At 40.0% G+C, this 14,065-nt stretch overlaps 1 protein-coding gene across 2 annotated transcripts in view; it reads left to right on the plus strand.

The window, feature by feature from the left end:
* The first annotated feature begins 2,866 nt into the window (after positions 1-2,866).
* RFC1 (replication factor C subunit 1) overlaps positions 2,867-14,065 on the plus strand; it is a 33,763-nt gene continuing 22,564 nt past the window's right edge. Inside the window, exons 1-4 of one of the 2 annotated variants that reach the window (XM_053975301.1) lie at positions 2,867-3,043; positions 8,093-8,221; positions 9,167-9,242; positions 10,369-10,488. In XM_053975301.1, coding sequence (XP_053831276.1) covers positions 2,867-3,043; positions 8,093-8,221; positions 9,167-9,242; positions 10,369-10,488 — 502 coding nt within the window. Of the gene's footprint in view, positions 3,044-3,231; positions 3,503-8,092; positions 8,222-9,166; positions 9,243-10,368; positions 10,489-14,065 lie in introns of those variants that run through there. The other variant, XM_053975302.1, reaches the window with a different exon arrangement.

The raw sequence follows: 14,065 nt of genomic DNA on the forward strand, positions 1-14,065 counted from the left end.
AAGCCTAATGATTATTCAATTCAATTTAATTCTTACTTATCAGATTTCCTTTTCTTCTTTGCCTTTGCCAAGGCATATGATTCAAATAAAAATCACTTGACTCTTGAATATGTACTCTCCTTGTTTTGGGGCTTGGCTTGAAAATCTGGGGTTTGATCTACAGAAAAGCTGAACACATTAGTTGAAAGGATAGAGTTTTGAATGTTAGACTGAGTGTCTGAGTTGACACATTCATTCTGTCTAGATATGTAAATGAAGAAAAAGACCTAAAGACAAAGTTCACTCAGAAGAAGTGTAATGTTGACATTAACATCAGCTGCTCAGATCTACTAGTGTTAGGTGCTCAATGAAGCACAACTTATGTAATCGCCCCCAACAGCCTCACGCAAATCCCTTATCTTTACCTTATGCAGCAAAAACTGTTTGAGATGGGATCAAGTCTTTCTAAAGACACAGAATTTTGATGGATACTATAGAAAGCCTAATGTAAATAGAAACTACACCACGGCTTTATGAAGAATTTTTGGAATTTTTCATCTGTAACAAAATGCTAATTTCTGCTTCTACAATGCCTGAAAAATGTTATTTTCTTTACCAGAGAGTCTAGTAAGAAAAACATTCCTTATGGGATTCCTCCAAAATAGAAACTACAATCTAGTAAATGAGTATTTTAATGCCCATTATTACTACAGAAAAACCCAGAATTTATCATGAAATTTCACTTAAAAAGTTGGTTTCAATTCCAAAAGAGTATCAACATATCAATATACAAAAATGTGGAAATAAAATAAACAAGATATTAACAAAAAGAAAACAGACTATTTTTTATTTCTTAATAAAAGAAAATGTAATTAACAGTAATAATATTAACAGTAGGTCTGGGCTTATTATACAGGGGAAAAATCTCAACTTCAAGTTTTAATATCTCACTTTTTAAAATGTATTTTGGAAAAAAAACCCCAACATAAAAAGCCGAATAGTCTGTGAGTTTCAGCAAGGTAGAAAACAATATTAATAATGTAAAAATTATTTGTCAACCTTGCCAATAGTGGTGAAATCAAGTGTACGTTAGCTACTTTTTAAAAAGCTGTAATTTTAGTTGGGTAATAGGCCTTTAAAACAGTACCCATGATCAGTTATAGATTCAAGGGATTTTGCCTCGATTTTATCTTGCAAAGCACATCATAATAAATGAGTATTCAGTTTTCTTTCCTGTGGTGGAGCAAAGTTTTTCCCACTCCCACTGGGTCCATTGGCATGCACATAGGAACAGAGGTATCCTGTGTCTCCCCACCATAGCCAGCAGTGAATTGTAGGCATTCCCGGTGTTCAGTCTGATGTCTCCACAAAGGGTTGAACTCTTGCCTTCCAAGAAACATGAAGATGTCACAAACCCACAACAGATACTCCTCTGCTGGCTGTTACTCTAGGTAGTTTTATCAACTACAAAGAGAGATAACCACCTCAATAACTCCTCTAGCATTATTTGAACAGTTTGGCTCTTACAAATATCAGCCATTTTAACTGACCTTTAGTTCTAGTATGAGGAGCATGCTCAGCTTTCAAAGTTACATAACGAGAATTAAATATGTGAATACAAACTTATCACTGGAGATGTTTTTCTAAAGCAATATCGGTTTTGTTTGCATAGTCATTATGTTGAGTGCATATGGAATAACTTGCAAAACAGGCCAAAAAGCACAGCCTGTGCTGTGGGTCTGTGTTTACTTGCTCACCGTGTTCCTTATGCAGAAACCCAAATTCACAAGCTATGCTAATGCTGAAAATACAAAGGCCCACCTAACCATGTGTGTTCATAAAAGAACGGTAGCAGTTTCTGTATAAACAGGATCTTACAGTTCCTTAAAGTCCAATTTCAAGAATTTAACAGGAATGGTAACAGCTATCATTAACAGATGTGTGGAATGAGACCATGCCACCAAGCAGACAGTGAACACAGACAGAACGCAAGTGACAGCATTAGGGATTGCAGTATGAGACAACTACCAATTGAGCTTGTACTCTGGTTGCTTTATTTTTTTCTTTGATGAAAGGTCTCCCAAATCACTGCCAGTATTTGTAATGTCACAAATTCAGTTTGTCTTCCCATTCTTCTCCAAGTCCAACAGTAATTAGCAATCCAGTATGTTGGCAGAATCTGAACAACAGACAATATTTGAGAGTGGAGTAGTTTTTATTTGGCTTGAACAAATCTATCCCCTTCCAGCGTTCAGCAAGTGTGTTTAGTGGAAGAAAATATGTAAGATTTCATTAGAAACTAATTAGAAAATTAAGCAGTCAGTAGCAAAAACACAACGTTAATTAATTCCCTGGTTTCTTTTGGACTCCTGAATTCCGAGCCCTCAACAGCCTTAGCGCATGGGAGAAAATACTATTAGAGGAACCAGACGCTCCGACAGCCAAGAAGCCGGGGACTATCACATATTTATGACCAGTTTATGACCAGGAAATGCCTTTCAGTGCTGCGCTGACCCGGGCTTGGCTGCCCGCCTATTCTGGGAGCTGTGTGTGCCTCAGTGCCCTATAGAGACGGGAGTCATGGAGGCCTGGCACTGCTTTCCAGTCTGTTTTCACCCAGCAGTTCAGCTGCCGGCTCGCCTGCTCTGCCGGACGTGCCCGAGCACACGCGGCTCCATTTTGAGCTGCCGCTGCAGCGCTGCCGTTCCCGCCGGGGCAGCGCCCGAGGCCGCGGCAGCGGTTAAACCCCCGCCGCACCGAGGGGCCGCTGCGGCCCGCACCCGAACGGGCACGGGGCCGGGCGGGACGGGGCCGGGTGGGACGGGGCCGAGCGGGACAGGGCCGGGGTCGCGCCGGAGGCAGCCGGGCACGCCCGGGAGCCTCTGCCATGGCCCCGGCCCGGGGCACGCCCCGGCCGCCCCGCAGCCCCGCCCGTCGCGGCCGTGACGGCAGCGCGGCGCGCCGGGCGGCGGGAGTTGGCGCGAAGGCGGGAGCATGGAGCCGGGAGCGTCCCGCTAGGCACAGGGACCGCGCCGCCACCGCCGCCGCCGCCGCCGCCGCCATGGTGAGGGGCTCCCCGCCGGGCCGGGGGTGCGCGGGGCGGGGGCGGCGCGCAGGGTCCCGCCGGCCGGGGGGCGGCTGCGGGGCCAGCGGGGCCCGGCGCGGGCTGAGCGAGCCCCGCGGGCGGCCCCGGGCGCGCAGCCCCGCGCGGAGCCCGAGCGGCTGCGGCGGAGAGGCCGCCCCGCCCCGCCCCGCCCCGCCCGCAGCGGCCGAGGCTTCCCACGCGTGCCGGGAACACGAACCCGTGCCCGAGGAAATGCCCTTGCCCGGAGGGGGATGTGGCTGAGCCTCTCCGGTTTCGCTTTCCCCGAAGGCGGGTGGGGTGTAGGGCGCGGACCGTGGGCTCGTCCGGGGAAGGAATGCGGATGAGCAACCTGCTGTAAAGGCGGTGTGCGGGAGCGTTACCGCTTCCTTTCGGTCCAGCAGGAGCGCGCACGAGGCGTTTCTGATGACGGGCTGGAGGGTGCGCAGTATTTGCAGAAAAACAATTCGATGGGGGCAAAAAAGAGCTTGAAAGTCTGGAAGTAAACAATTGTTTATCGATAATGATGCAACCCTCAGTAGGATGTAAAGAGATCTTTAAGCATAAACATATACGTGTTCCTGTGCTCTACGAAGTGCTACTCACCTATGCGGTCACCATAGGATGGTATCCCCTTTTCATTTCTGGCTCAAATGAGTTTGCTTTTATTCAGATGGAGTCTCTGTGCACATCTTTTACTGGCTTAACTACAGATGTCATTTTGCAAGTTAAGGTGCAGCTCTAGTTTTGGACTTTCCAAAGAGTTTAAGCTTGTTTATAGCTTACACCTCGTGCACTGCAATGGTGGGTGACACAATCTGAGTCTCTCCTGTACTGACAGAGGTCTGCCAGCACGGAGACTCCTGGCACTATTGAACTGTGATCTTTTCATGGTTTGTTTTGGGCTGGCTGATGACTTCAAATTTATGTAAGAGATCTGCCTCTCCCATGTCCCTGCTATCACCTTTTTAGAAAACTGATCTTCTTGGAAGGCTTGCTTCGTCCTTTCCCACCTTCCCAGGACAAATTCTTCCTCTGTGTGATCTCCTGAATGTCACACATCAGTGTCTGGGCCTGTCCTAGAAGGGATGAAGATAGCCATTATTTTGGGGAGCGTAAAAGTTGCCTCATCCCATTCCCTTTTCAGTGCTGAAGTGGCTGCTCAACCATCTCTGCTGCAGCTGTGGAAACAGAGGCAGAAGCACAGTGATGTTAGTAATGGTGCAGCCTATTCTGCTTGTGCAGTGACAGCATGAGCATATTGCAAGTCAATGTCACACCCTTGCAAACTTTCCTCCTGTAGTGCCAAGTGTAAGTAGCCCCTGTTAGCTTGATTCTGCAGGATATTCTCAGCTGTGCTGAACTGATGTCTGCAGAGTTACACAACAAACTGATTTGTATTAGAAGGGATTTATTTTTTCACCCAGATTAGTGACCCAGTTCCCAAGCAGCGAGCTATGGTGGCACACTGAGGGAATGAATGCCCAGGAGTAGGGGTTTCTGGAGTTTCCCCTTCTGAGAGGGGCACTTGTGGCTGGAGCAGGAGCATCACTTACAGCTGCGATACTGCTTGTAAAACTGCTGCAGTTACCACTGTCAGTAATGGTTCATTAAGTGTAGCTACCCAAGCAGGTATTACTGGTTTCACTGAAGTGATAGTATAAATCTGGTTTTATTTAGTGCAATTGTTCTGGAAGTGCCAAGTGTCAGAGCTGATATGTGAGCAAAACTTGCACTGAAATAGGCAGATTGGAAAGAAATATGACTGTTCTGATGTAAGGTCCTCATTGAGACACACAGAGTACCTGAAGTAAGATGCATTACTTTCTACTGCAGTCATTGAGCTAGGTGGATTAAGTTCAGTTTTCTGTCTTGTATTTTGAGCTGCAGACTGGATTACATGATGTAACTTTGGAAAATATTCTGCCTTACTCAACACTAGTCTTGTAAAAACACTCCTGGAGTTCCCAGTCTGTGTACTACCTAACAAACGGGTTTCAGTTTCTGTTTGTGTTACTCTCCCCAGTAAAAGAGACATTACAAATCTTCCAAGAGAGAACTTGCACCCTGGCATGATCAAGTACTGTGGTCTTCTGTTACAGTGTAAGATGGAGGGTTTAAGCAGTAGTCAGAACAGGCAAGGACTAGATGGTACAGCCATACAACTCTAAGATAACTGAGCAGCATTTTAAGCCTTTCAGGTGTTAGGCATCAAGCACCTCCCTGACTGAGTGAGAGTGATCAGAATTCTTAGTTACAGCTCCTACTTAGGTGGAACTGCTCAAAATTATTCCTTGCTGGTGCTGTGCTCAGGCAGCCCTGGGGAGCCACACCAAAACAGCCTTGCCTATTTAAATTTTAGCCTTTTGGGCAAGGGAACAGCCATGCTGGTGAGTATCTCCAGGATACACAGGGCACATTGCTGTGGGTTTTGGGGACATGTCCTGGAAGGAAACTTGACAGCTGCAGCCTTTCCTCATTGGAACAAGCATAGGTGAAAGCTGAACATTCAGATTTTCCAGATGGTGATCCTACATATATATATGGATGGCATAATATACCCATAGGAAGGCCAGTCAGAGTATGTTAAATAGATGAGCCCAGGAGGGAGGGAAGTGGTCCTGTCTGGGATCTAAGTTGGTATGATAGATACTTATGTGGCTTGATTTCTGCAGTTAGTTATGCAGTGAATTAATAATTTGTCTGAAAAAGCATGAAGAATCTGTTTCATGGTTCCTGGATAAAAGCTTTACTGAAAGGTAACTTTGTTGTTGCCCTGAGGCATACTTTTCTCCCAAGCAATTCTCTTTTTGCTGTGTTATGTCAGCAAGGGTGCCTTTTCCTCTGAGGAGCAGGGTGGCTGAAGAAGATTGGTGAATTTATAGCAGAATATTGAAGAAGGCTGTGCCTAGACTAGATGTCAATCTTTGTAGCTTAGGGCTGTGTATTAAGTTTGCATTTCATAAACCTTGTATAAATCTTAAAGAATTCTAATATTATTGCCTATTCTCAAAACACCAAAAGGTTCTGCAAAGCTTCTGCCAGAATTATGTACACTTTAAAACTGGTTCCAGAACTAGAATCCAAACTCAAGAGCAAGTTAGAGGAAAAATAGTGATTAATAAATCTTGCTAAAAAACCTTTGGAGAAGCCTACTGAAAAGCTTTAGAAATAAATCAAAGCAGACATGTGGTTTTAAGCTGGGCTAGCCAGTGTAATACATATCCCCTGCTACCACTTTGAGGTGTACAAGCTTGATGACTGCAATTTTGGGATGTATTCATGTTCCCTCATGTAGCAATTTCCAGGTAGCACAGAGGTTGGCAGAACAAGTTAGATTTGCAGAGCACCTCATGTAGTTAACAGTTTTTAGTGAAAACAGTACAATGAATAGACCCTTACTGTTAATCTAAAATTAAATTCTCAAATATTTTAAGCTTTAGAGTAACAACTATTAAAAAAAAAGGGAATTTTAAAGTCACTTTACTTTGCAGTGTTGTATTAAGTATTTAAATTATTTTACTACATAAAAAGATATACTTGCTTTTCTCTTGCCTATGTTACCTTAAGCCTAAAAGGAAGTCAGTAATAATGAATATAATTGAGTAATTAAGTCAAAATATCTGCTTAGAGACTTTTTAAATATATGCTCTCCTCAGACCTATTAGCTATAGGTATTGGCTGTCAAAATTTCAGAGTTTCTATAGTGCTGCATTTATATCATAGGCTTGTATGTAAAATAGTAGAGCATTGAAAATCTGTGCTTCAAGGCATGAATTCCATGGATGGAGAAGTGTGAAGTCACATTGCGGAAGAATGATTTTCAATCTACCATTTGTTGAATCCGTATTAATATATGCAGTTAAAACACAAAGTGCCTAAATATTTACAGGAAGCAACATTTCCAATTCTAGAAAATTGTTTTAAGTGCACTGAATGAACCTATACACATCCCATCTTTTGTTTATGCTTTCAAATTACATGTTCCATTGATTTAAAGCCCTAAGTCCAACTGACAGGAGTTGAGTTAGAAAAAGAGCCTCAAAGACCCTTTATTATCAATCAGACTTGATGCCAGTTTCCTGAGAATGTGCTCCTTTCCTTGTGGCTCCCTGGAATAGTAAGGCAGTGGCAGCTGAACTCCATGGTGGGGAATAGCTCCCAGCTGTGTGCAGTGCAGTCCTGAACCCCACCCTTTACCTGCTCTCTGTGTTTTAGGCCAGAAAGAAAGGAGGGACTGTCTTTCTCTAAAATGGCTGCTAGCCCTGGAGGTAGTGATACCAAGCAGGTACCTCCTTCCTCACTTTCTGTTTGAAAAGCTGGATTTTTAAAGGAGTAGTCAGATGTGATTTTGTGTGTACAGTAGTGATTGTCTAAAGTTTAAGCTCCGGCTGCTGACTTTACATGCTCAGAAAGCTTGTTATGGCTGTATTGTGGTCAGGTACTAAAACAAGGTAACAAAATAGATCTTGGTATTATTTTTCTTTATTTAAATTTTATAAGTTTCTTGCTGGCTAGTTTTTTAGTGAGGTGTAAGTTACTGTCTTAAAAATTTATGAGAAAGTGGAGAATGCAGTATGTGCCATTACTTCACTGTTTCAAGCTCCTGGTCCTTGTCTTTCTTTCTATATGGGACACTACTTCATAGCTGTGTTAATAATTTTGACTGTAGAAATAGTTTGGTTTAGGTTTGTGATAATTAATCAGAAAAAAAAATGTAATTATGCATCTGTCTTAAGTCACTGTATTTTATTGCTGCTGGAAGTTTGTTTTGCAGTACGTATTGGTGAAGATGCCCAATTAAGGAAGAAATAAATTTTTTTCATGATTCAAAGACCAGAATCAGGTGGTGTGGCTGTCTGAGTAGCTACTTTTAACTATCTGGGCTTTGTTTGCTGAACTGTAAACAAAATTTCAAAATCAATAAATGTAATGGAGCTGCTGAGAAGGTAACTTCAGTACATTGCTATTTTGTAGTGTGAAGAGCTGTCTGTATTTAAAAATCTATAAATCTCTTTTCCCTTCTACTAGGATATCCGGAAATTCTTTGGTGTTGTACCTTCTGGAAAGCGACAAGAATGTGAGACTGTGAAAAAGAGTGAAAAAATTAAAAATGGTGAAGGACCTTCAAGTGTGAGGAAAAGGGAAAAGGAGACTAAGGTTAGTTTTGCTTTTCATATTTATGAAGTGTTTGTTTTCTCTGATGCTGGATTGTTTGTGTATCTAGCATTTTTTAAACTCATGGTTCTTCTCATATACTAAAATAGAACTATATGTTAGTTGTTTCTATAGGCCCAGGAGGAAACTGCCACTTAAAATTAACTTCTAGCAGTAAAGCTTTGTAGGTGGTGAAGAAAATTGCTAATTTAAAAAATTAGGTTTGTAGGGCAAAGATAGGTAGAAGTTGTTACAGTTAAGTGCTAGTGTAAGAACAGTCTGATATATTTGAAGTTATTCTGCCTATTGGCCACAGTTCTCTCAGTAGGTTTGCTAATGTAATTTTTAGTCTAATAAACCCAAGGCTTGTGCCCAGTAGATGTAGACATATCATAAAGGTGTCATGCTTACAAATGAGGTAAAAGTCTGTTGTGTGGTGCCTGCTGACCAGTTTTTAACACCTGTGCAGGAAACATGAACATTCTGTTTGTTGGGATCACTTCTCTAAACCTGCTGCAAAGACCAAATTCTTCAAAATGACAGATTAAAACTAGATTGGGTTCTGGTTTCAGACTACTTTACATGTTAATCTTCTGAGCTGTATAGAAAAGAAAGTAGTGGCTAAAGCTAGTTTAAAAATCACTTAAAGAGTGGAAGAATTTCTAATAGGATGGAATGTTTAATGTGAAACACAACAGTTTAGTAGTAAGAAGCTACTTAAAATAAGTATTCTATGCAATTTCAATGTGAAAATTCTTCCTTATTTTCTCCGTGCTGCATCTTTCCCCCTCCCATGCGGGAGTTAGCACAAGACTGTTTGTAAATGTGATAATGGAAAAGAAATAATTTCTGTTAGCATTTGTTTGAAACTCATACATTTGAATGTATGCCTGACTAAAAGCTGAAAGGATCTGTTTAATGGTTGAACTAATGCAATGTTACACTTAGGTGAATAATTCACCCAGTGAAGATGATTCCATACAGAAGCGGACAAAAAAGAAGAGAAGAATAATCTATGATTCAGGTAGTGTTCACAGTTGTTTCTGAATATCCCTTTGTATTTTTTGCATTAGCATGCAAGGTTGATTAGGTAAATTGTACATCTGAGAATTTTTGTGGGTTGAGTTTTATAAACAGTTCCTGTATTCCAGTGAGGAATAGTAGGAGTACAAAATTAATATATTGCTGCTACCTTTAAAGTATTGATATTGTTTGGAGATTTGACAAGTTCTGACCCTTTAGTAGTAGGATGGAAAAAGAGAAACAGTGCCCTAAGCTCTACAAGGTGGAAAACTGTGTGGTTTTTTTGTTTGATTTTTTGGTGGGTTTTGGTGTTATTATTGCTGGTGGTTTTGTTTGTTTTATTTTGTGCCAGTACGCAAGTCAATTGACGATAGCCACTCTTTTATTAGATATAATTACAATATATTTGTGTTTATCATCGAAAGAGACTCTGAAGGTTAGCCCTCTCTAACACTTGTTAGTTGTCTCTGCTTCTTCAGTTTCTCCTGTTTATTCATGTGGATATTGGGATCCATAATCCACAGTAGTATAAATCTGTCCTCTCCACAGCTTTTGGGATATGGACAATGGTTAGTGATGTGAGTGGCAACTCACCAATGTTCTGAAAAATCAGAGTACTACCTCTGTGGTTTTTTGTTTTTTGCTTGTTAGTTTTTGGAATAGGTTTCCACCTACTGGAACACATCAGCATAATATATTTTTTGTGATTTGATACTGGTTTTTTTGTTTTGTTTTGTGGGTTTTTAAAAAATTTTTAAATTTGTTTTGTTTTGGGTGTTTGGTTTTTTTGAAGTAAATTGCTGTGATATTTTTGAAGGTTGCATTCATTTTTGGAAAGGTTGCTGTACAGATATAGCAGTTACTGAAATAAATAACAAAGTATTTATTGTTATGTAAACAAACACTACTGTCAAGACTGAGTTGTGACCAAATTTTCATTTGGTCATTTATGTGGTGGATGGAAAGTGAAGCTATGCTCTGAGCTTCCTGCCATGTGGTAGGAATATGGAGTCTTTTTCTCACTCAGCTGAATATATGTGAACACATGTTAACTGTTATGTGATCTATTACTTAAAGCCTCTGTGTAAGTGGAGGAAATCTACATTTATGTTGTGGTCAAAACACAGATTCAGAAGAGGAGGTGCCGTCAGTGAAAAAATCCAAGAAGCCACCTGAGAAAAAAGCAGCTGCTTCAAAACCTGGTAAAGTTCTAAAGCAGGATCCTGTTGTTTACATTTCAGAGACAGGTAATGGAAGAAATACATCATGTGTATTATACAGTATCTCGTTACATGTTCACCTCTAGTGGGGTGGGTTTTGTTCTAGTGGGATGGATTGTTTGACTGATAGACTCAAATGTGGCCATAAAACCTAATATTGAGGAGGACAAATTATGTTCTCCTTAAACAAGCTAACCAAAAATGCTTCAGAAGTTTAGCCTCAAGTACTGTAGTCAGGAGCCAGGGTGAAAACTGAGGTGATGGTGTGTAGTGGCTTAGGTTGATTTAAATAAGCATATAGTTTAATGAGGTAATGCTTCCTTGCTTAAGAGAATTCCATAGATTTAGGGGAGGAAGTTAAGGAAGTACCTTTAATATAGTTCAGCTGCTCACTAGCATACTTTGAAATGACTGTTGGCTGCAGGTTTGGAAACAGGGATTTTTGTTTTACCTGGTGTATAACCTTCCATGTCTAATCTCTGTGTGATGTGTTGGTGACTGAAAAGTTCTTTTACTTCTCAACACAAACACCTATTTCGTCAGTTGCTGCAGTGGTTGCCTGTACTTCTGCACCCAGTCTGAGTTGGGCTGAAGCTCTAACTTCTGTATTTGTCTCTGGAGTAGAGTTCTTTTCTAGCCACAGTACTTTCTGAAGAAACTGTGATTGAATTAACAGACTTGAACTAAATCTGTTTTGATAAAACATGGTTTTTAAGTAATAGAATTTCAGTGAGGTTTCTGTAATCCCTCTTTGAGTTTTATTATACTTATTTTGGAAGAGTGGACACTGTTCTTAGGTATGGTAGTAGTTTTTTTTGGCACGTTTATTAAAGCTGAACATAAATGTTGCCTCCCTATAAAAATACCATGCATTTTTAAAACAAAAAGGGATTGTTTGCTGCAGTATTGCATTAGAAGTGTGGCTCAGCTGGTTTATTCTATACATTTCTTCCTTCTTGGGGTGTTTTGTCTCTAAGATAAATACATTGTGCTTATTTTGCTTGTCCTTGGTAGGTGACCTGGCATACTGCTGTACCACATCAGGTATTCAAATGAGCTCATTTTCCCAAAATAACATGAACATCTTATTTGTCTTATTTATCCTTTTACTCAAAGCTTTGTTTCCTTTGACAGTTTTCCCCACAAGTCTTTCCTGATTAAAAGGATCTTTAAAAGCATTTATGCCAGAGTAGGTAAATGATCAAATTCCTGGGGAATAAACAGCATATATTTAGGTTTATTATGCAATTCCAAGTGGTGTAATCAGGTTTTTCTGCATAGGGATACCACGAGAACACTAGTCAAGGTTATTAGTGAAATGCCTGAAAACCATGGTCAAGGTTACTCTTATCAAAGAGTCTTAAGTACACACAGGTTTGATTTAACAATGTCTTCTAAAACAATGCCTTTATAACCTTGAGACGTAATGCTTGAATTTTGTTTACTTATAATTTCTATAAATTGTTTCCTCAGCTTGATGGAACTGTCAAGCTGAGTGCATTTAAGTGGTATTGCTATAGCAGTTGGCTTGAGATAAATATGTTTTACAAGAATAGGAATATAGACATATAGATAGAAAAGGTCATAACAAAATTTGTAGACATTTGTCCATCTCTTTTTTTTTAACTGTTACAGAACTGAAAACTTAAGAATATGCTGCTTGGACTCACTCAAAAGTCAGAATCTCATTCTAAAGGGCTCTGTCCATGGCAGTGTTTGAAAGAGCCTTTTGGCATCAAGAAGGCAGTAGAAGTTTGGTAGTTAGTTAATTGCCTCAGCCTATTTTTCAATTTAATTTGAAACTTTCTTCCTCTTGTTGCTTGAATTTCTTTTCAGCTGATCTATATATCTATGTGGTATACAGCTTTCTCCAAAAGTGTTTGAGGAAATTAACCCTTTTGGTTTGTATAAAAGTAGACTGATCTGGATTATTGTGTTGCTTTGTTTCTTATTGGCTTGTGAACAAGTTAATTTTTTAAAAGGCAAAAAAAAAAAAAAAACCAACAAAGCAAGAATAGTTACTCTTTGTTTTTATTGATACATTTAATCTAAATAAGTATTTAATTTAATGATGGCCAAAGATAAAACTAACTTATTTTGCACCGTAACAAGGGGAAGTTACCAAGTTTTTTGTTGGTAGTACAGTCTTAGGGAATTGGGAAAAATCCAAATGTTCATTGTACTTGTTAAAATAATACTTGCACTGTTTAATGGAACCTTGAGCTTTGTAGATGACCTGTTAGTGGGGTTTGTTGAACCTCATCTGGTTTCATCATACGTGGTTATTCAGCAAGAATTTTGACCTCGCTTGAAGTGAATACTTATCTTTCATATACATTGTGCAGAGGTAATCATGTATATGTAGCAATTGCCTTGATTGCTTGAATATTTTTAAAAATAGAAAAGCCTTATTGTAGTGGCAGTCAGAATTATTTATAAAGGTAGAAAAACTGGCATGGTAGGAACTGAGGAGGTGTACAGGTTACTGGAAAATTGTTCCTTTAGCGCTTAGAAGACAGGACAAAAAGAATAGCTTGTGAAGGTCCTTGCTTAATATAGACTCTTTTAATGTAGAGAATACTGGGGATGGGGAACAAACAACAAAACAAACCAAACAACCTCAGACAAAAATTAATTAATTGCTAATACTGGTGGGCAAAAAAGTAATCCCCACATCCAAGCACAGGTTCAAATGAGCAGCAGGTTGTCAGTGAATAAGCAGGTCTTTCACTGAAATATTTCATGGGGAAATAAAATATTGTCACTGGCACTTCCTGGGCAATACTTGTGTTCTACTAACTTATGAGAAATGCTATACTTGAGTGAAAATGTGAGGAGGAGATAAATAGTACTCTGTGTACCAACTTTCCTCTCAAGTGTTTCATGAAAGGTCAGTTGAGAAGGTGTAGTTGAACCTTAAGGGAGTTTTGAAATGCATTTGAGGAATGAGTGTGGGTTCTGGCAGAAATCTTCTGAAGAAGCAGGATGAGTGTTGTAGAGGGGAATGCAAAGGTTAAGGGGAGTGAGCCTGTTTAAAATTGATTTGATTGAGTTTGGGAATACCAGCAGAACAGCATAAGGGTCATGTAATGGTAAATATCTCTTGTACTCAAACTCTTAAGAGTTGAGAGGAGTGTTACATGAACAGTGAATGTATGATAGTAGTTAACTCTCTGAATAGCGGAGTAAGTGTAAACCAGAGGTGTGCATGAAGTAAAATACAATCTTATAGAAGTGGTCTTTTTTTCTTTCTACAGAAACTAGGATAATAACAATATTGAGAAATAAATGTAATTATGACTGAAAGGATTAATTTATCAGAAGACATTAGAATTACTTGTCAGCTTGTATTTCACATGTGGTAGGACGCGAAATTAATTTTAGTTTCGTCTCTGTAGCAGGTCTTCAAGCTGTAGCTGTGTTAGCTCAAGATGTTGCTGTTTTCCTCTGCCTTTTCCTATTCTCCATGCTGGAGACCACCTTTCTCCCTTTCAGATCTCATTATTGAACTGCCAGAGTAACTGGTCTTAACGTGGTTAATCTGCTGGATTAGTTCAAAATGTAAAAAGAGGATTTATGTTTGGATTTTTTTCTATGCTGATTG

This window comes from Vidua macroura, chromosome 4 (genome assembly GCF_024509145.1).
Source record: "Vidua macroura isolate BioBank_ID:100142 chromosome 4, ASM2450914v1, whole genome shotgun sequence".
Taxonomy (NCBI): Eukaryota; Metazoa; Chordata; class Aves; order Passeriformes; family Viduidae; genus Vidua; species Vidua macroura.